General features: G+C 53.1%; 1 protein-coding gene across 1 annotated transcript; it reads left to right on the forward strand.

Annotated features, from left to right (window-relative positions):
- The first annotated feature begins 2,471 nt into the window (after window positions 1-2,471).
- Window positions 2,472-18,965, forward strand: LOC139683863 (Fc receptor-like protein 4). The gene is given in 11 exon segments (XM_071579360.1): window positions 2,472-2,526; window positions 3,965-3,985; window positions 8,753-8,983; window positions 9,096-9,353; window positions 9,461-9,739; window positions 16,875-17,141; window positions 17,587-17,661; window positions 17,664-17,698; window positions 17,700-17,931; window positions 18,649-18,759; window positions 18,844-18,965. Coding segments are annotated over 11 exon segments (1,686 nt in total).
- The last annotated feature ends 3,653 nt before the right edge of the window (window positions 18,966-22,618 follow it).

The raw sequence follows: 22,618 nt of genomic DNA on the forward strand, positions 1-22,618 counted from the left end.
GCCATGGCCTGCAGGGAACACTGAGAAAGGCTACAGTGAGACCGTGCCCAAGGTGCTCCTGTCAGGGCTGGGACCTGCAGGCAGGGGCAGAACCCACCCCTGGGGCAGCCTTTCTGCCCTGGCCCAGGCTCTCCCTGTCTGCACATCACCCACAGCACAGGGTGAGCTGGGGCAGCGTTTGCTGCTGGGGCCCTGCAGAGCCAGATCTGTAAATTCTGTGGGTTCTGAGGGTGATGCCAATGGTGTGGAATAAGGGGTGGAGATCGTGTCAGGTGTGGCTGAGCTGGAGTTCATTTTCCCATAGCCCACTCCCTGGTCTGGGCCCTGCAGTGGGAGCTGGGAAAGGGTTGAGAACTCACCCATCAGCACTGTCTCCCAACATTCACCCCCATGTGTGGGTTCAGGGTGGGTATGATCCCAGCAGGGGACACAGCCAGGCCAGCTGAGCCAAAGGAGCCCTTGTGCCAGTTTCAGCTCGCAGAGAAAAGCTGAGGAAAGGAGGAGGAACTGAGGGCAGTCGTCATTCCCAGGGTTTGCCTTCCAGAGCAGCCACTCCATGTGTTGAAGCCCTTCTGCCCAGGAAGTGCAATATGGCACTGGTGAGGGGAAAATCACAATGAACCTATTTTTGTTTCTCTTTGCTTGTGCTTGCCCAAGCTTTCACTTTTGCATTAGGAATCTGCCTTATCTCAATCTATGAGTAATTTTCCATCTGATTCTCTCTGCCATGCCCAGCTGGGAAGGGCAGTGACAGAGAAGCTTGGTGGGCACCTGGTGTCCAGCCAAGGGTAACCTGCCCCAGTCCTAGAAGAGGAGCCACTCTGTCCATCCTTGGAGTCCTGCACAAGAAACTCTGTCCGTGTTTGTCTCCCTCAGTGCTCGATTCCATGGCAAATACACTCCATCCTGCTGAGAACTCCCCTCATCCTAGACACTCCCTTCTCCTCCTGTCCCCATCCTGTTCCCTCAATCAACATGTGGATCCACTGCTTGAGCCCTTTCCTCTGGAACGAAACATTCTCAAAGGGAGGTTCCAAAGAGGGGGCAGGTATAAAACAAGAAGGAGGAGGGTCCAGGTCAATTTTTTGAACAGATTGTTCTCATCTTTGAAGTGTTTTGGGGGCTCCCTGAGTGTCTTGAGTAGTGTGACAGGATTGATCCATTGGTGCCTTGCTGGACTGGCTCTTTCTGAGCTGCCTCTGCAACGGAAGAGGTTTCCGACCTCACTGCTGTCAAAATCTTCCAAAGGCCTCTCAGAACCATTGGTTGAGGTCGAGTTGTTTTTTTCTACTCTTTGTAGTGCTCAGCTGACCACAAACAGGCCTTTCTGTCTGTGACAGGAAATGGCTTTTCAGCAGCTTTAAAGCTGTGAGAATCAAACCCAAAGGGGCAGGTGTTGTTTCATCTGGAGGGTCTTGTACCTCCCCTTGTTCCCAGTGTGGAGACCCTGCTGGGGCATGGGGCGGGGCAATGTCAGTGTGCCCCCTCCCCTGCCTCTGACTGAATATCATCCCCAGTCACCCTCCCACTGTCATCACCTCATGGGGGCTTCCCACCCAGGGAAGCATTTTGGGGGTTGTAGGTTGGTGTGGTGGGTGCAGACCTGGGGTGGCTACCAAGTACGGTTGGGGGGGCTCAAGGTTGGGGGGATTGTGGGCAAGGGCGGTAGAGGGGACAGAGCACCCCCCAAGTTGGGGCACCACATGGGTCACAGTGCCCCACTGGGGATAGCAGGAGTGGGCAGGGCTGGATAACTCCATCCTCCATAGCCCCTGCACCCCTGCCTGCACCCCTCCCACCTGCCTTTCTCCTCAAGAATCCTTGCTCGATTTGCGTGCTCTGCATGTTCACTGAGCCTGAAAATGGAGGAAGGAAGGGGAGGGTGGTTGTGAAAGTGAGGAAAATAAAGAAAAATGCCTCAGGAAGGCTGAGGGGGCACAGCCCTAGAGCACCTCAGAGCCCACTGGGATTACTGTGGGGTGTTCCTTAGCCCATGATTATCCACTGGACCCTGAGTCCCCCTAGAATTCAAAGGCACCACTGAAGGAGCTGCAACACCTCTCCACCCAGCCACTTTTCATCCCTTGGATCCCCATTCCCCAGAATCCCCATTCCCATGGGCCTCCCATTCCCTCACTTCTCCATCCCTTTGACTACCATCCCATGACTCCATTTTCTTGGGGCCCACATTCCTCTTCACCCCCTACAAATGGGGTATCCTTTACCTCTGAACCCCATCCTCTGCCAGCCCTTGGCTATCCACATTCCATGAGCCTCTCACTCCTTGGACCCTCCATTTCCCACAGTGACTCCGCCATGTCACCAGCGTGTCCCCTCTGTGTCCCCACCCTGCCCACACAATGTGTCACCAACATGTGGGGGATGGAAATGACCTCGCTTCCTTCCCCTTTATCCCAAGAGCTGCCCTGAAGGTGACAGGTGGTTTCAACAGTGTGTGACAGCCAGTCTAGATGGCTAAGGATACCGAGGTGGCCGGGCATGTGGCACTGCTCCCGTGGGGATGGGGCATAGAGGGATGCAGGTTCCCCTGAGGTCTCCAAGGCCAGCAGAGCAAATCCATAGAGGGGGACCCCTGGTGTGACCAGGATGGTGGGGTGGTCGTGGGGACAGGAACTGGAGGAAAGGGGTGTGGGAACAGGGATCTGGGAATTGTACCGTGGGGCTGGGGCAGCTGTGGGGATAGGCACAAGCAGACAGGGGGACAGGGAGAGGGTCAAGGGGACAAGAACCATGTGGATGGGCCATGCTGTGCTCGTTTAAAGGTAAACCAGCAAGAGAAATGAACCCAACACAAAAGAGATTATGAGTCAGAGTTACAATTTAATAACAATATTATAATAAATGCAATGGCACAAAGATAAATTGGTTTTAACCCACCAAACCCAGAAGTACAACCAAGAACCCTGGGGCACAAACACAATGGTGTAGCAAACCCCATCAACGGTGTTTGTTAGCCCCAGTGCTGAGACCCACCTGGTTCCCCCAAGTCCAAAGCAAAAGGAAGTGAAAAAACCTGTTGGTGCAGATGGCGGTTGCAGTCTGGTGAAGAGTGGTGGTCGCAGTCTGGTTGAGAGTGATGGTCTCCTCCTGCTGAGGTTCTGGTCCTCCTCTGGATCCGATGAGAGGTTCCCCAAGGTCTTCAAACCCCAAGATTATATACCCTCAGGTCCAGGTGGGAACACCCAGTAACTCTTTCAGGGTGTGGTGTTCCACAGTGGGTAATCTGACTCTGTGAGTCATGGGGTATTTTTGGAATTGTTGATGGCCCATTAGCAAACATGCTCCCCTCAGGCTGGGTGTGAAGGTGATAATGATTTCCTGAAGGGGAGTTATCACAGTTCTTATCTCACAGGTGTCTTTCACACCCAGCTCACACCCTGAGGAGTTGAGTGTGCCCTGGGCAGCTGCTGTAAATGGTCCATTGTAAACACTTCTTGGGAAATGAGTAGAGGATGTAGAATACATAGTTTTGGTTACACCCACACAATGATAAACTGGTCCTGGCTGCTGAACTAGGTCACATGGGGAGTGGTGCTATGGGAATGGGATCATGGGCACAGGGCCACGGGGATGTGGCTATGGGGAAAGGTGCTGTAGGGCTGGTGGAGGTGACTTTTGCCAGCATGGGTACAGTCATGGTGTCCCCATGTCCTGCCTCAGCCCAGGGTGTCTCCAGTGTCCCCATGTCCTGCCTCAGCCCAAGTCCTCCAGCCTCCAGCTTCAGCGTCCCCATCCCCAATGTATCTGTGCCACAGGTATGTGGTTTGTGATCAGCAGTGACACAAACATGTCCCCCGGCCTCTCCAGACCTCTTGGTGCATTCCCATGCACTTTCCCATGAGAACCAGTGTTTCCATGGGGACAGTCCCCACAGACCATCCCCTGGGTGTTGGTGTCCACAGATTGCCACCCCCACCCAGCTCCTCTCCCTTCTCCCATCCAGCCCAGACCCTGGTCCTCATTGGTGGGTCCTCAGAAGAATGGCATGTCCCCACCCCTCTGTCCCAGCCCCACAGTGGTCCTGACAGGCTGTTGCTCCCAGTTACCTGCAGGCACCCCTCCTGGAGCCCCCCTGAACACCACACCAGTCGTGCTGTGGGACCAGATGACACTGATCTGTCAGGGCTTGGGGACCCCCAATGACACCGCCTGGCTACAAGGATGGGCAGCACTGGTGGCAGGAGGTACCTGACAGCTTTGTTGTCACTGGGAGTGGCATCCACAAGTATGAGAGACCCGACACTGGGCTCGTCCCCTCTCTGCCCATGTTAAATGGTGACGATGGGATGGGGTTTGCTACATCCCCAGGGATCTGGGTGGTCTCTCCTCCTTTGGGAGTTTAACACTGCTTGTGTGACAAGAGCACATTCCTGTGCACATGGGGACATCTCAGTGCATCACTGAAGCATCCCCTGTATGCATCAGTGCATCCCAGTGTATCCTAGCATATCCCAGTACATCCCTTACATGCCAGCATTTCCCAGTGTACACCAGTGCATCCCAGTTTGGTGGGGCCTGTCTGGTGCAATGGGAGACCCCTGGTGCCCCACAATGATATTGGGACCCTCTGAACCCATTTGGTGTGACGGATGCCCCTGTCCCACAGATTGGATATTGTTGCAGGTTCCAGTGCAGGTGCTGCTGGAGGGTGACACACTAAATCTGTGAGAAAAATCTCAGATCCAAAATTTAAAAGGCAGATTCAAAAATCGAAGGAAAATAGGAAAATTTATTTAAAACAGAGTACTCTGGGGACCTCGCTGAGGTACAGCTGCAGCAGCTGGTGTGCGTGCAACAGTGTAGCCCAGGAGCCCCCACCCGATGATGAAACAGTAACTTTTATACCCCTAGTCCCCGCCCAGTCCCTATAGCCTTATTTGGCTGTCTACCTGTGAGTTGGATGTTGCTAGGGGTCTTGGGCCACAGCCATTGGCCTTCTATACACGGTGTGAGTATTATGGGATGGCCATTCCTAATTTGGGCAATGCTCTATTGCGGCAGAACTCCAGACTGGTGGCCCCGTTGCCCTAACAACCCCTATCCCCGGCTGCTTGGACCCCGGCAACAGCTCCTGATTGAAGCTGTCACCTTACAGCCTTCCCGCCCTCACACCTAGCTAAGGAACACTCCCCCATCCCCTTCAGACCCTTCTAGAAACCTTACGCACCCCCACCATTATACCATTATCCTTTATTAATTTTATTAAAACATGTAACTATGTAAAAATTGGAAAACTGTGTAAAATACAAACAATCCTACATATTTAACCATTCACACCACTGACTTGTGACAAATCCCCAATCTATTTTCTCACAAATCTGCTCTGCTGTGTCTGGCAGGACAGGTCAGTCAGCCAGGTACATCTTTACCATGAGGGGAAGAACGTGACAGGTTCCCTCAGGGGGACTGGGCTGTCCCTGCCCTTCCTGCAGCTGCACCACAGTGGGCACTACTGCTGTGAGGGCTGGGTGAGCTCTGTGAGGCCATCATGGCAGGAGTTGGTGCCAATGTCAGTGCCACTGAATGGTGAGCGTGCCCAGAGCCTGATACTCTGATACGCTGACATCCGATACCTCCAAACCCCTTCCCCTGTGGACTCACAGTTACAGTCCCACTACTCTGTCTCCTTCCCAGAGCTCTTCCCAGTGCCAGTGCTGGCACTGAGTGATGGCACTCGGTGAGACAGAGATCTCTGTCAGGGGCTGTCCAGTGGGGAGGCGGTACAGGAGGGCTGCGGGGTCCCCTGAGATCCACAATGCCAGGAGAACCAGTCCATGGGGGTGCACTCCTGGTGTGACTGGGGTTGTGGGCTGTCCTAGGGGAAAGGAATGGGTGGACAGGGATGTGGGACTTTAGTGACATTTCAGAAGCTTATGGAACCAAGGGGACCCTGGGAGACTGTAACATCATGGAATCCTCAGGGTCATTGTGACACTGCAGGGCCTCTTGGAACCAAAGGAACCCTGGAACACTGTGGAACCTCATGAAATCAAGGGGCTGTTGTCACACTGCACATCCTCATGGAATCCAGGCCTCATTGAGACACTACAGGATGTTATAGATCCAAAGGAACCCTGGGACACTGCAGAACCTCATGGAGCGTGTATTGGATGTGGCTGAGCTGGAGTTCATTTCCCCATCGCAGCCCTCCCAGTGCTGGGCTTTGCACTGGGAGCTGGAAAGGTGTTGATAACACGCCAGTGGTTTTGGCTACTGCTGAGCAGGGCTGGCACAGTGTCAGCACTGTGTCCCAGCAATCCTCCTCCAATGGAGGGCAAGATCCTGGGAGGGAGCACAACCAGTCCAGCTGATCTAAACTAACCAGAGGGATATTCCAGACCATATGGCCTCAGCTGAGATATAAAAGGTGCCTGCGTAGCAACCATTCTCTGTGCTGAAGCCCTGCTATCTCGGAAGTGCCGTATAGTACTGCTGAGGGCAAGGACAGAATAAACCTATTTCTGTTACTCTTGTGTGTGCCCAAATTTCACTTTTGCTTTAGGAAACTGCCTTATCTATACCTACGAGTAATTTTCCATCTGATTCACTCTTCCCTGTCCAGCTGGGAAGGGCAGTGAAAGAGCAGCTCGGTGGGCACCTGGTGTCCAGCCAAGGGCAACCTACCCCAGTCCCGAAGAGGAGCCACTCTGTCCATCCTTGGAATCCTGCACAGGAATCTGTGTCACTGTGTCTTCCTCAATGCCTGATTCCCTGGCAAATAAACTCATCCTGATGGGAATTCCCTACTTCCTCTGGCACTTCCTTCTCTTTTTGTCCCCACCGTGTTCCCCCAGTCGACATGTAGAGCCACTGCTGGACATTTCCACACTTTTTCCTCTTGTCTGCAACCAAACATTCTCTAAGAGAAGTTTCAAAGGTGGAGTAGGTTTGATTCAGGAAGAAGGAAGGACCCAGTCACACGCTTGTTGTTGTTGCCTTTGGAGTGTTTTTGGGGCTCCCTGAATGCCTTGGGGAGAGTAACAGGAATGATCCTTTGGTGCCTTTCTGGACTGTGGGAAAAGCTCCCTCTGAACTGCCCCTGCAGTGACAGTTTCCCAAGCCCACTGCTGTGAAAACCTTCAAAGGCAGAACCTTTGATTGATGTTGAATTGTATTTTGTGATCCTTGCAGGGCTCAGCTGACCACAAACAGGCCTTTTTCCACCCAGGAAATGGCTTTTGAGCAGCATTAAAGCTACAAGAATCAAACCCAAAGGGGCAGGTGGGACTCACAGTCTCTGTCTGACCCCCAACAGTGACAGCAGAGGGCCTGGGGGGGTCACAGGTGGAACTGATGTCACTGGGGATGGCACCAGAGCCCTTGATCCAACCCCAGCAGTGGGGGATAGATCCTTGAGGCCCCTGTAATCCCCTGGGGTGCCCCTCAAAGCCACAAGCACACTGGAGGGGCTGTGATGGACCCTGGGTCCCCCCATATTTGAATGACATCAGCAAAGGATCTGTGACCCACGCACATACCCAGTCTATCCCCCATTCCTGGGACTCTTATGACTGGGACCCCTCTCCCAAGATTTCCATTCCCCAGGATCTCCATTCTTCAGGATCTCCATCCCTGGGACCCTCATCCCATGACCCCAATTTCCTGTGCCCCAGGTTCCTCTGTGTCTCCCATACCTAGGCCTCCCCATTTTTCAAGATATGTATCCTTGGCTGCCCCCATGCCCTGAGCCCCATCCTTGGACCTCCATGTCCCACAGCATCCCACGATGTCCGAGCTATGTCCCCACCTTGTGCCCACCATGTGCCACCTTGTCCCATCTCTGTCTCCACTATGTCACCAGCCTGCCCCTGCTGTGTCCCCACCCTGCCCTCACAATTTTCCACTGACACGTGGGTGACGAACGTGACCTCACTTCCTTTCCGTTCGCCCCAAGACCTGCCATGCAGGTGGCAGTTGGCCCCAGAGGGATGGCCGGCAATGTAGAACTGCTCCTGTTGGGTGAGTGTCCAGGGCATGGGCTTGATGCCACAGGGATGGTGGCTGGTGAGGCAGACATCGATGGCAGGGGCTGCCCAGTGGGGAGGGGACAACGAAGGGCTACAGGGTCCCCTGAGATCCAAAATGCCAGCAGAGCCAATAAATGGGGATGAACCCCAAGTGTGACCAGGGTCCAGGGGTAGAGCTATGGGGACTTGAAGAGAGGGATAGGGATGTAGGGACTGGCACCATGAGGCTGGGGCAGCTGTGGGTACAGGGACAGGGCCAAGGAGACATGCAGATGCGACCACAGTGACAGGTGCCATGGGAATGGAATCACAGGCACAGAACTATGGGGATGTGGCTGTGGGGACAGGTGCTATGGTACTGGTGGAGGTGACCCCATGCCCAGGGTGTCCCCAGTATCCTCATGTCCTGCCTCAGCCCAGGGAGGCTGCAGTGTCCCCATCTCCGTATGGATGTGGTTTGTGGTTGGCTATGACACAGAAACATCCCCTAGTTTCTCCAGACTTCCTGGGGACTGTCCCTGTACACTTCTCAAAAAGAACCAGTGTCCCCAGTGAGACAGTTTGGGGACATCCCGCACAACCTGGCCCCTGGGTACCAGTGTCCCGGTGGTGTCACCCCCCCCCCCCATAGCTCCTCTTCCTTCTTCCTTCCAGCCCACGCCTTGGTCCTTGATGGTGAGTCTCAAGGGGATGGCATGTCCCCCATCGCACTGTACCCAGCCCTGTGGTGGCCCTGGCAGGCTGGTGTCCACTGTTACCTGCAGGAGCCCAAACCCCCCAGCTCCTCTTGGAGCCCCCTTGGATGCCAGCGGTGCTGTGGGACCAGGTAACACTGACCTGCCAGGGCTCAGGGACCCCTGGTGACACCACCTGGTACATGGGTGGGCGGTGCTGGGGGCAGAAGAAAGGTGACCAGTTCCTTGTCACTAAGAGTGGCATGTACCAGTGTCAGAAACCCGGCACCGGGTTCAGTCCCACTGTGCAGGTGTTAAATGGTGAGAGGGAATGTGGGTTCCCCTACTCTGTCACCTGTGGGTACCCCTGGTGTCCCTGTACCAATAGGATCCTCCAGCCAATCCCAGTGTGATGGTCCCCTCCATCCTGCAGAAGGGCTGGTGCTTCAGGCCCCAGCATGGGCACTGCTGGAGGGGGACACGGTGACACTGCGCTGCCGGGACTGGTGGGACACTTCAGTCACCCAGGTGTGGTTCTACCATGAGAAGGAACTGGGGGGACACCGGGGGACCGAGCTGTCTCTGACCACTCTGCAGCTGCACCACAGTGGTCGTTACCGCTGCGAGGGCTGGGTGGGCTCTATGCCATCACCGTGGAAGAGTTCATTGCCAGTGACAGTGACAATGCAAGGTGAGCAACCCACACCCAGCACCCCCACACCTGACACCTTGGTGCCCCTAGTCCAACCCCCTCACACTGGTCTTGGAGTCACTGTTCCCTCTGCATCTCCTTTCCAGTGCTCTTCCCTGTGCCAGTGCTAGAGGGTCCCCCCGAACCCACTGAGGGGTCGGCCCTGAATCTCAACTGCATCAGCACCACCAGCCCCCTGCGGCACCAAGCCCCACTCCTGCACCTCTTCTACAGGGATGGGGTGCTGGTGGGGGGCCCACAGGTGTCCTCCCAGCTCTGGCTGCCTGCTGTAGGGGTCTCCCACTCAGGGAATTACACCTGTGAGGTGCGCTCTGAGGTGGGGGCCGTGCGAAAGAGCAGCTCCCGTCTCCGGGTCAGCGTGTGCAGTGAGTGTGGGGATGGGGGGAACCCCCAAATCCTCCCTGGTTACCCCCATCACTGCTTGGGTACCCCCATCCCTCATTGCACCCTTCCCAGGGTCCATCCCACGGTACCCTAATCTCTTCCTGACACCCTCCCTGCATCCTCTCCATCCCTCTTCATGTCCCCCCTTCCCTCCCTGTAATCTCACTTCTGTTTCCCAGCCCTTGTTTCATCCTCTGCTCTCCCTTCTGTACATAGGTCCTTCCATCACTCCCTTTGTCCACCCTGTCCAGCCCTCCGTTCCTCCTCTGGTCCTCTGTCTGTGTCTGCATCACTCCATTTTTCTCTGGGGTCCCTCCATCATCCCCAGGCTCCCCCACACCTCCCTGGGTCACCTTTGCCCTTCCTTGGGTCCCCTCCACCATCCCCCACCAGCCCCTGTACTGCATCTCCCTGGGTTCCCACCCCTCTCCCCAATCCCACCTGTGATCCTGTGCTGGTTTAAAGGTGAACCAGCAGGGGAAATGAACTCACCACGAGAGAGATTATAAGTCAGAGCTAAAATTTAATAATAATATTACAATAACAACACTGACACACAAGGGAAATTGCTTTCAACTCACAATATCCCAGCAGTATAACCCAGTGTCCTGGGGCACAAACCCAAGGGGGTTTGTTTGCCCTTGTGCTGAGACCCCTGTGGCTCCCCCCAGTCCAGAGCAAAAGGAAAAGAAAAACCTGTTGGTGCAGGCGAGGGCTGTGGTCTGGGCGAGAGCGGGGATCTCCTCCTGTCAAGGTCCTGCTACTACTCTGGATCCGACGAGAGGTTCCCGAGGTCTTCTTACCCACCACTTATGTACCCTCAGGGAGCACTCAGTCCCTCCCCCTGGGCGGGGACTCACACAATGGGTGATTAACTCTGGGAGCCAGGGGGTGTTGAGCTGTTGATGGCCCATTGGCAGCTCCGCCCCCCTCAGGCTGGGTGTGAAGTGATAGTGGCTCCCTGGGCAGCTGCTGCTAATGGCCCATTGACCTTGGGGAATGAATAGAGGGGGTAGAATACACAGCTTTGATCACCCCCACACAGGGTTAGCTGGTCCCTCCTGCTGAACTAGGACATTATCCACCCCTTATTCTACTCCATCTAGTCATTCCCAAATTAATCCCCTTTTTACCTATACATACATATATATATACACATATATACAATGAAACATTACAAACTCTTCTCGCTCAAAATTAGGTCCCCTTGTGGTACACAACGTGTTTCTCCATCTTTTTGCATTACCCACCAAGTGCAACCAGGTCCTTGAGCAAAGACAATCCCTCGGATGGGTTTGCCTTTGTTTGAGGTGGGACTAACCCAAACAGTCTTTCCTAACATACCTCTCATATGGACCACAGGGACTTTATCTCCATCTACAGTATTCAAGAGTTCTGATTGGGCAGGGCCAGCTTGATTGATGGAGCCCCGAGTGTTGACCAACCAGGTGGCCTTTGCCAAATGCAGCTCCCAGTGTTTGAAAGTTCCCCCACCCAACGCCTTCAAGGTTGTTTTCAGCAGTCCATTACATCGCTCAACTTTCCCGGCAGCTGGAGCATGGTAGGGGATATGACACACCCACTCAATGCCGTGCTCTCTGGCCCAGGTGTCTATGAGGCTGTTCTTGAAGTGGGTGCCGTTGTCAGACTCTATTCTCTCTGGGGTGCCGTGTCTCCACAGGACTTGTTTCTCAAGGCCCAGGATGGTATTCCGGGCAGTGGCGTGAGATACAGGGTATGTCTCCAGCCATCCAGTGGTTGCCTCTACCAGGGTCAGCACGTAGCGCTTGCCTTGGCGTGTTTGGGGAAGTGTGATGTAGTCAACTTGCCAGGCTTCCCCATACCTGTATTTCGACCACCGTCCACCATACCATAGAGGCTTCACCCGCTTGGCCTGCTTGATAGCAGCACATGTGTCACAGTCATGGATAACCTGTGAGACACTGTCCATGGTTAGATCCACCCCTCGGTCACGCGCCCATCTGTATGTCGCATCTCTGCCCTGATGACCAGAGGCATCATGGGCCCATCGGGCTAGAAACAATTCACCTTTATGCTGCCAATCCAGATCTACCTGAGAGACTTCAATCCTGGCAGCTCGATCCACCTGCTCGTTGTTACGATGCTCCTCATTAGCCCGGCTCTTGGGTACATGAGCATCTACGTGACGGACCTTCACACTCAGCTTCTCTACCTGGGCAGCGATGTCCTGCCACATCTCAGCCGCCCAGATGGGTTTCCCTTTGCGCTGGCAGCCGGCCTTTCTCCATCGCTCCAGCCATCCCCACAGAGCATTGGCCACCATCCACGAGTCAGTGTAAAGGTAGAGTCTTGGCCACTTTTCTCGTTCAGCAATATCCAAAGCCAGCTGAACAGCTTTCAGCTCTGCAACCTGACTTGATCCACCTTGTCCTTCAGTCGCTTCTGCAACTCAACGTGTAGGACTCCATACAGCTGCTTTCCATTTCCGGCTTGTCCCTACAATGCGGCAAGAGCCATCTGTGAAGAGAGCATATCGCTTCTCCTCTTCTGGTAGCTGGTTATATGGTGGGGCCTCCTCAGCTCGTGTCACCTGCTCCTCTTCTTCTTCAGAGGACAATCTGAAACTCTCACCTTCCGGCCAGTTAGTGATGATTTCCAAAATCCCAGGGCGATTAGGATTCCCTATCCGGGTTCGCTGCGTGATCAGAGCGATCCACTTACTCCATGTGGCATCAGTGGTGTGATGGGTAGAAGGAGCTTTTCCTTTGAACATCCATCCCAGCACTGGTAGTCGGGGTGCCAGGATGAGCTGTGCCTCAGTGCCAATCACTTCTGAGGTGGCTCGAACTCCTTCATAAGCTGCCAGGATCTCTTTCTCAGTTGGGGTGTAGCTGGCCTCAGATCCTTTGTATCCCCGACTCCAGAATCCCAGCGGTCGTCCTCGAGTCTCCTCAGGTACTTTCTGCCAGAGGCTCCAGGATGGGCCATTCTCCCCGGCTGCAGTGTAGAGCACATTCTTCACATCCTGTCCTGTCCTGACTGGCCCAAGGGCTACTGCATGGGTAATCTCCTGTTTAATCTGCTCAAAGGGTTGTTGTTGCTCAGGGCCCCACTGGAAATCATTTTTCTTCCGTGTCACAAGGTAGAGAGGGCTTACAATCTGACTGTACTCAGGGATATGCATCCTCCAAAAGCCCACGGCACCTAGGAAAGCCTGAGTTTCCTTCTTACTGGTCGGTGGGGACATAGCTGCTATTTTGTTGATCACCTCTGTTGGAATCTGACGACGCCCGTCTTGCCACTTCACTCCTAGGAACTGAATTTCCTGAGCAGGTCCCCTGACCTTACTTCGTTTAATGGCAAAACCAGCTCTTAGGAGAATCTGGATTATCTTCTTTCCTTTCTCAAAAACCTCCCCTGCTGTGTTCCCCCATATAATGATGTCATCGATGTACTGTAGGTGTTCTGGAGCCTCACCCTTTTCCAATGCAGTCTGGATCAGTCCATGGCAAATGGTGGGACTGTGTTTCCACCCCTGGGGCAGTCGATTCCAGGTGTACTGCACCCCCTTCCAGGTGAAAGCGAACTGCGGCCTGCACTCTGCTGCCAACGGAATGGAGAAAAAGGCATTGGCAATGTCGATGGTGGCACCACTTGGCTGCCTTGGACTCCAGCTCATACTGAAGCTCCAGCATGCCCGGCACAGCGGCACTCAGGGGGGGTGTGACCTCACTGAGGCCACGGTAATCCACCGTCAGCCTCCACTCTCCACTGGACTTTCGTACTGGCCATATGGGGCTATTAAAGGGTGAGTGAGTCTTGCTGACCACCCCTTGGCTCTCCAGCTCACGAATCATCTTGTGTATGGGGGTCACAGAGTCTCGGTCAGTGCGGTATTGCCGACGGTGCACCGTGGCTGTGGCCAGCGGGACCAATTGTTCTTCAACTTTCAGCAGTCCCACAGCAGAAGGGTCCTCTGAGAGGCCAGGCAAGGTGCTCAGCTGTCTGATTTCCTCTGTCTCCACAGCAGCTATGCCAAAGGCCCAACGCAGTCCCTTTGGGTCTTTGAAATATCCATTCCTCAGGTAGTCTATGCCAAGGATACATGGGGCTTCTGGACCAGTCACAATGGGGTGTCTATGCCATTCCTTCCCAGTCAAGCTGACTTCAGCTTCCAGTACAGTCAGCTGTTGGGATCCCCCTGTCACCCCAGAAATAGAGATGGATTCTGCCCCAACGTATCCTGATGGCATCAACGTGCATTGTGCACCAGTGTCCACTAAAGCTTTGTATTTCTGTGGGTCTGATGAGCCAGGCCACCGAATCCATACAGTCCAATAAACCCGATTGTCCCTCTCCTCTACCTGGCTAGAGGCAGGGCCCCCCTAGTTCTGGTCATGGTATTCACTGCGCTCTCCCTGTGAATATGACCGGGAGGTTCCTTCAAGAGGATCGGGCATAACATCATCATTCCTATACTGTCTGGAGCCTTGCCCACGAGAGACCAGAGCAGCCTTCAACCTTGAAGAATTCCCTGTGTTAGTTGTGCCTCTTTGCAATTCACGTACCCGAGCTGCTAAGGAAGAGGTGGGTTTCCCATCCCACTTCCTCATATCTTCTCCATGCTCATGGAGGTAAACCCACAGATTGCCGCGTGGAGTGTACCCTTTCTCCTTAGCTGGAAGACGCCTGCTCCTGATGACAGAGACTCTCGTTTGTTCTGGAGAGATATGGAAGAATCCTTCCTTAATCTTCTCTTCCAGTTCAGCCAGTTTTGTTTCCACAGCTGAGACGTGGGCTCGTAATGGAGCAGTGACAGTGTCTTCATAAATCCTGAGTTTGCTGACCAGTGCACCCACCTTGTCTTCTCCCTCTCTCCACTGCAATGTTGCAAGGTAGCGAGAATACATTTCTGGCCCAAGTCGTGCAAATTTTAACCACATCTGGGATGTGCACTGGACACCATCTGGACTTTTAGGGAATCTCTCATCCTCTGAAAAGATTATCTCCAGTGTGGCTAATTCCCTTAAGCACCGGATACCTTGTTCCATCGTGTTCCATTGTCCTTGCTGTACGTGGAGGTCCTCCTTACAAAGATATCTCTCCCTCACGCTTGACAACAGTCGCCGCCAGAGGCTGAGAGTTTCCTGTCTCTTTCCAATGCCCTGATCAATGACAACATCTCGAGAAAGGGATCCCAGCTGCCTCGCCTCACTCCCATCTAGAATTGTATCATTGGCTGCAGCATCCCAGATTCGAAGTAGCCAGGTCAAGATGGACTCATTTGCCTGTCGTGTGAACTCTCTCCGGAGCTCACGCAGCTCTCCCAGGGATAGGGACCGGGTGATTATTTCTGGCTCCATTTCTTCTGCTTGAGATGAAGGTCCTGACTCTTCCTCGTCATGCGCTATACGAACTGATTTGGTCTTTGATTTTCTTTTCTGGACAGGGGCAACTGCTATCGGTTTCTGTTGTCCTTCTGGCTCCTCCATGGTTTGTGTGGACATGGTGCTGGTTGATTTGTTTCCCTTTCTCTCTGGCTCAGCTGTGGTTTGTGTGGGCATGGTGCTGGTTGATGTGTCTCTCTTCCTCTCTGGCTCAGTCATGGTCTGGGTGGACATGCTGCTGGTTGATGTATCTCTCTTCCTCTCTGGCTCAGCCGTAGTTTGGGTGGACATGGTGCCTGTGGATTTGCTCCTTTTCTCCTCCTCCTGATGATGCTGTACCACACCAAGCAGTGTGCGGTAGGCAGTGGCCAGGGCCCAGCAGGTTGCTGTGAGCTGCACCTCTCTGGGACTACCAGAGCATCTTCCTTTCACATAGCTTAGCATTTTTGCAGGGTCCTGCAGTTGTTCTGGGGTGAATTTCCAGATCATTTGAGGAGAGAAGGTCTCCAAATACTGGCCCATATCTTCCCACTTCCCGTGCCACTCAACATCATCCACTCCCAGGACAGGCCTCCAGCAAGTCTCCTTAGAAAGCCCAGTTCTGACCCTAAACATGGTGTATACAGTACAGAGGAGACAAAGCAACACTAACAGCACTAACAGTAGGATTATGCTGTCCCTAACATCAAAAGGAAGCTCAATATTTTCAATGATTGTTGTAGCAGAGGTGAAAAGGTGGAAGTAACCATCTCCGCCTGTTTTCCCCACAGTCTGGGTGCTATTTTTAATGAGACCCCAGAGGTAACAACCCAAACCAGGACAGGCAGACCAGACTGAATATACATTCACAATGAAATTCATTGCTTCTGATGTTATGACAACATAAACATAGTATATTAATAAAGCAATTTTGATCCTTCTCCCTGGTATTAAAGAGAGCATCAAAATAGGCACATGGTTCCCCATGTGTCGAAATATGAACAGGCCCAGATACACCATCCACATGAATACATCAAGCAACATGGTAGTCAGGGAGTTTCTGTATCCAAATACACAAAATGAAATTGTAATTCTGACTTCTCTCTCGTGGCCCCATGTTGGGCGCCAAAAGATGTGCTGGTTTGAAGGTGAACCAGCAGGGGAAATGAACTCACCACGAGAGAGATTATAAGTCAGAGCTAAAATTTAATAATATTACAATAAATACACTGGCACACAAGGGAAATTGCTTTCAACTCACAAAACCCCAGCAGTATAACCCAGTGTCCTGGGGCACAAACCCAAGGGGGTTTGTTTGCCCTTGTGCTGAGACCCCTGTGGTCCCCCCAGTCCGGAGCAAAAGGAAAAGAAAAACCTGTTGGTGCAGGCGAGGGCTGTGGTCTGGGCGAGAGCGGGGATCTCCTCCTGTCAAGGTCCTGCTACTACTCTGGATCCGACGAGAGGTTCCCGAGGTCTTCTTACCCACCACTTATGTACCCTCAGGGAGCACTCAGTCCCTCCCCCTGGGCGGGGACTCACACAATGGGTGATTAACTCTGGGAGCCAGGGGGTGTTGAGCTGTTGATGGCCCATTGGCAGCTCCGCCCCCCTCAGGCTGGGTGTGAAGGTGATAATGGCTCCCTGGGCAGCTGCTGCTAATGGCCCATTGTCCTTGGGGAATGAATAGAGGGGGTAGAATACATAGTTTTGATCACCCCCACACAGGGTTAGCTGGTCCCTCCTGCTGAACTAGGACAGATCCCCACAGGAGTCCCTCTCTTGGAGGTGTCTCTGTCAGCACAGCTCCCTGGGGGTCGGGTGGCACTGGGTGACCTCCTGGTGCTGAGCTGCACAGTAGCAATGGGGACAGGTCCCCTGTCCTTCTTCTGGCACCGAAGGGGCTCGCCCATACTGCTTGGCACTGGCCCCCATCTGGAGCTGCATGCTGGGGACAAGGACAGTGGCCACTACCAGTGCCAGGTCACCAGTGGGGACAGCACGGCCGAGAGCCCCCCACTGCATGTCACCATCCTGGGTGAGCAGGACCCTCAGGCTGGGAGTGACCCCACTCATGGCAACCCCTATTCCACTCACAACATCCCCCACCTCACACCTCCCACCACAATCCCACCTGCACTGTCCCCTGCACCACAGAAAGTGACTGCCACAGCCACTGTGGGATGTGGTCCTGCGAGAGAAGGACCCTTGGGCTTGCTGCCACCCCCAACCACAGCCTCCCCCATCTCTACCTCACCTCATTCTCATCCCATCTGCACCCTACCCATGTCATCCCTTCACTCTGTAATGGGTGACAACTCTGTACACTCTGGGTCACAGTCCTGGGGGAGTGACACCCTCTGACTCTGGATGACCCCACTCATGGCATCTCCCATCACACACAATTTCCACCCCCATCCTCCTCCCCTCGAGCCAGCTGCCAGTCCCTCCCGGTGGCCTCAGACCCATCTCTTCCCCCACAGTGCCTGTGGCCAATGCCACCATCACCCCTAGACCCCCATCGCTGCAGGTGTGGATGGGTGACCCCGTGACCCTGCAAGCTCGGTGCAGGTGGGCTCAGCACCTGTGACTTTCATCCTGGCTGTGGGACGGGAAGGATGTGTCCCGGGGTCCCCTCCTGGCACTTGGGAATGTCGAGCTGGGACATTCTGGCAACTACCAGTGCGTGGCCACCAACCATCTGGACGGGCACCATGTGTTTCAATCACTCAGCCCAGCACTAAATCCGACAGTGACACCAAAAGGACAGGGCACAGGTGGGATCACCCAGGATTACCAGGGGGTGCAGGAGGACTCCAGAGTGGCAGGTGATCCCATTTTGTCCCACTCTGTCCCCAAACATTGGCCACAGTGGTCAGCATGTCCCTCCTGTGCCTGTTCCTGCTCCTGGCTGTCATTGGTGCTGGCATCAATGGCACCATGTGCGTGCGTGACAATTAGGGATGATAAAGGTCCTGGGGCTGAGGGAAGTCCCTCAGTTTGGGGGGCAGTGGGGCAGCAGGGCAGCACTCACAGACCCTGATTTGAGGGCCGACTGAGCCTCCATTGATCTTGGCTCAGCATGCTGGGGGTGTGGGGGTATTTGGGATGGTCTTGGCAGGGTTTCTGAGATGCCCTGGGAGAGAATTCAGGAACAATGGTGTAATACCCAAAGCTCCTGAGGGGGTTGGAGAAGTCTTGGGGCACTATGGAGGGATACTGGGAGGTCTACAAGGATCCTTGGGGAGTGCGGTCCTGCTCTCTGCTGGGCTTGGGGTTCTGGGGTCCCAGGGGTATTTAGTGTCGCAAGGTTTTGTGGCTAATGGTGTGGTGTAGTGCTTTTGTGTCACTTTCAGGCTTCACAGGAGTCCTGGGGACAATCAGGGGTCCAGTGAGACTTCAGGGATTCTGTCAGGCATCCCAGATGGGTTTCAGGGACCCCAGGGTACTCATGGTCACGTCCCACTTTTCTTTGCAGCCACCAGGAAGACCCAGGACAGGTGAGAGAGGGTATCCTGTAACAGCCCCCTCTCTCTCCTCCCCAGGCACCTGCCAGACACCCCCTTATCCATGCAGGCCTATCCCGGATCTCACAACCCCAACAGAAGATGGGGAGGTGCTGTACACCCATGTCGTGTTCACTGAGTGGGCAGGGCGTGAGTACTGGGAGGGGGGACAGGGACGTGTTATCTACACATGTCATGCTCCACCTGGATCCCCTCAACCAATGTTTCTTGCAGGGTTCCCCCAGCGGGCCTCCTGCACTGTCACCCCCCAGGGCCCACATGTGACCTACATGGAGCTGCTGGGACCCAACGCACAGCTGCAGAACCTCAATGACCTCTATGAGACTGTGGCATGACAGTGGGGAAACTGGAGGCACTGGAGGGGACTTGGGGGCACTGTGGAGTTCTGGTGGCATTGGTGGCACTGGGATTCCCCTCCCTAGGGCACCCACATGTGTGTGCGTCCCCCCCAGCTCCTTTGGGTGCCCACCCTGCCTGGGGAGGGTGGCCATGAATGGGGAAGGTCTTGTGTGAAGCTGCACAGGGTAACCAGTTCTCCCATTTTCCAATCCCAGAGCTCCCAGTTACCCAGGGGCTTCCCCATCCCCTTTCTACTGCTTCCACTACTTTCAGCAGTTTCCACATTTCCCCCCATAGTTCTCCCACTACCCCCAGGGGCTCCCTATTAATCCCCAGTGCTCCCCACTCTCCCTCCAAGTGCTCCCAGTACACCCAAGTGCCCCTTATCCTTCTTCCCAATGACTCTCCATTGCACTCAATAAACTCAGGCTCTCCCCATTTTCCCTCCCAGTACCCCCAGGGGCTCCATATCTCTCCACTTCAGTATGCTCAGTATACCCAGTGGGTCCCCAATCCCCCTCCCAGCACTCCCAGTACACCCAATAGGAGGATGTAAGCCAACACTTGAGGAAACAAGCGCTAATGGGATCCCTCCATCTGCCTCACAAGGTGTTGGCTACAATGGACCACACCTGCAATGCAGCAGCCTCACAAACAGACAAGAGGAGCTCAAAGCTTTGGCCCAGTCCCAGAGATTTGACTTCACTGGCACAAGTGAACGCTGGTGGATGAGCCCTGAGACTGGAGTGCCCTGTTGGATGGTTACAGGCCCTTCAGGAGGGACAGGCAGGGCAGAAGAGGCGTAGGGGTGGCCCTGTGTGTAATAGAAGGGTCAGAATGTCTGGAGCTCACAGTGGGCAAAGGCACAGTTTGGGAGCCTCTGGGTAAGAATGTAGGGGCAACCAAATGATGCTGATGTCACCGTGGAAATCTGGTATAGACCTCTGTCTCAGTTTAAAAGAAGCCAAGATGTCTATTAAGGGAACTGGAGAATCCTTCTGGACTAGGAAGGAGACCTCACCTCAAAAACCATCACAACCTTTGAAATTAAGAGACTTTAATCGGAAAATGAAAAGTATAACAGTGCTTTACTGCAAATATATATATTTATAACCATGTAATGGTTCTGATCCATGGCTTCCTCAGTAACTAGGTGTAACTAAGGAGGCAGACATACAAGTATTCCACATGTGTTTACCACGTAACAGAGGAGGAGTTTAGTCTTCTTTCTTCTGGGGAGCTGGGGGAGAGCAGGGAGAAGCCTGGACGGTCTTTTCTGTTTTTGTTGGTGTTCCTGGCCCGGGACATGGGTGAGATCGTTTCATGCTTGTTCTCCTTTAATTGCATTTGTCTGTTTCATTTGTTTTGTTTTGGTTTTGTTTCTTCCTATTTTCTGGTTACCCAGTTTTTTTTTTTGCTTTTCCCTTTTCCCTGGGGGTGGGGCCTTATGTGGTGTGTACCCATTGCATGCGTGGCTGCAAATGTCAGAAAAATATAATTTCTTTTTAATTCAGTTCAGTTTCTTTTGGGAGAGGGCAGTCCAGGGTTGGTAAAAAACTAGGCCAAACATGAGACAAATCAGAACCAGAACAGTACAAATAGCAACACCATAACCAAAATTTTTAAACAAGTCAAGCCCTATCTCTGCCCCTTCAGTGCCGTTATATTTACAGACTGCAGGAGGTGATGCCACACCTTGGGCTGTGGTGACTCATGGGCTCCAGGTGGGCAAAGATAGGGAGCAGGGAGAGGTGCTGGTTCTGAAGTTCACGTGGGAATCACGGCCACAGGGATGCACTGAAACCTTTCCTGTGGGCAGTGCAAGAACCCTCTCACTGTCGTTTGCCCAAAAATGTTGGGGGTGGGTAGCAACTCCTCTGCAGATGGCAATTGGACCCATAGTGAATCCAGGCAGTGGTGATTGTTCTCTCAGAAAAACGGTACAGGGTGCATGGAGTTGGGGGGTGAGCCAGGAATCCCCTTCCAGTGCTTCCACCAGCCCAGCAAGCGGTGGCTGGCACTCGAGCAGACAGAGGAGGAAAGTGTGGCAAGCACCAGGAAACCTCTCTCTACTTCCCACCTCCCCCCATTCCTCTCCCAAGCCATCTTGTTGCAATGCAAGGCTATCAGCCACCCCTTTATTATGAGTTTAGCTAGGTGTAGGCTTAAATTTAGACTTTAGATTTTAGAGTAGGCCTGAGACTATCAGCTGACTTGGTCTAGGCTGGGCTAGCTGACAGCTGCCATCTTCTAGCCAATGGTATTCCATACCATATTCCGACATCATATAAAAATATAAAAGCCGGAGTAGGAGTGGCTTAGGCAGTTCCTTCAAGCTGTGATCCTGAAGTAGAGAAAAGCCAGAACCTAGGGGATTTTACTAAAAGCACCCAACTTTCCGGGGAGTTTCCAAGAGATAAGGTTTAATTTACGGAAGACATCTAACTCTCAGTGAAGTCATAATTAAAGGTCCATGTAGCGAACAGGTTAATCCCAAGAGAAAAGCCAGAGCACCATGTTTGGCAAGACCCACTGCAAGAATCTGCAAGAATCAGCAAAATTAGACCGAGTTGAAAAGTTCATGGGGATGAAGAGCAAAAATACGACCACCATCAGATGAAGTAACAGGATCTCCCCTCATAATATTCCTCAAAATGGACAGCTCCGCCCCAACTCCGCCTGCTATGAATATTATAACTAGATATTGCAATATTATAATCGTGCATGAATATATAGGTAAAAATATTGTAATCCCTCACTAGAAATGTATAAATACTGTAGCTTCTCACTGTAGATTTTGGAGCTCTTTTGTCTGATACTAATCGGAGGGTTCCCCAACGTTGTCTTAATAAATACCTTGCTGTTTATTGACTAAAACTTTGTCTCTAAACAGTTTGTTCTGCCTCTTTGGGCATCAATCCCAGGAGGATGCCCTTCCAGGAGGGACGAGAGGACCAGGCCCAGCATTGGCTTACTACCATGTTATCTTAGGAAAGTAAAATGTTTGTTCTTACTCTTTCTCTCTGCTTGGGTCTGTCTCTGGGGAATCGAGTTCTCTGGAGTGATTTGTTGCTAAAATAGTGAGATTTGTGTTCAATGGGGAGTGGGGAGTAATTTTTTGTTATTTCTAACTTGTTTAATTGTGTGTTATATTGTAGTTTACTTTTAATTTTCTCCTTTCTATATAAGTATATATAGTTAGTTTAAGTTTAAACCTGTTTTGAGTTTATTCTTTTCTCCTTTTTCTTGTTGGGGAGAGGAAGGCTGACACTCTGTATTGGGCAGTTGGCATTTTGCCAGCTCAACTCAAGGCAAGGCTTTAGATAGTCAGTGGGTTTGGGAGCAGTTAGTGGGGGCCTGGGATTCAACAAGCCATCTGGTCCTGGCCTCCAACACCCAAACCACTGTGTTGGTAAGTGTCGCAGGTCTGGCCTGGCTGTTGCCAACCCCGGACTGGCCCCCCTTTCCCCTCCCAGAACCTTCCCAGCAAAGGAAAGGAAAAAAAAACCACTGTAAAGAAACACACTCTAGAGAAACTGAACTGAATAAAAAGAATAAATTATATTTTCTAACATTTACTATCACACTGTACACACAGTACGTAGGATCCCACCCCCAGGGGAAAGGGAAAGGGGAAAGGGGAATAGGG

The sequence above is a fragment of the Pithys albifrons genome, chromosome 30, assembly GCF_047495875.1.
Source record: "Pithys albifrons albifrons isolate INPA30051 chromosome 30, PitAlb_v1, whole genome shotgun sequence".
Lineage (NCBI taxonomy): Eukaryota > Metazoa > Chordata > Aves > Passeriformes > Thamnophilidae > Pithys > Pithys albifrons.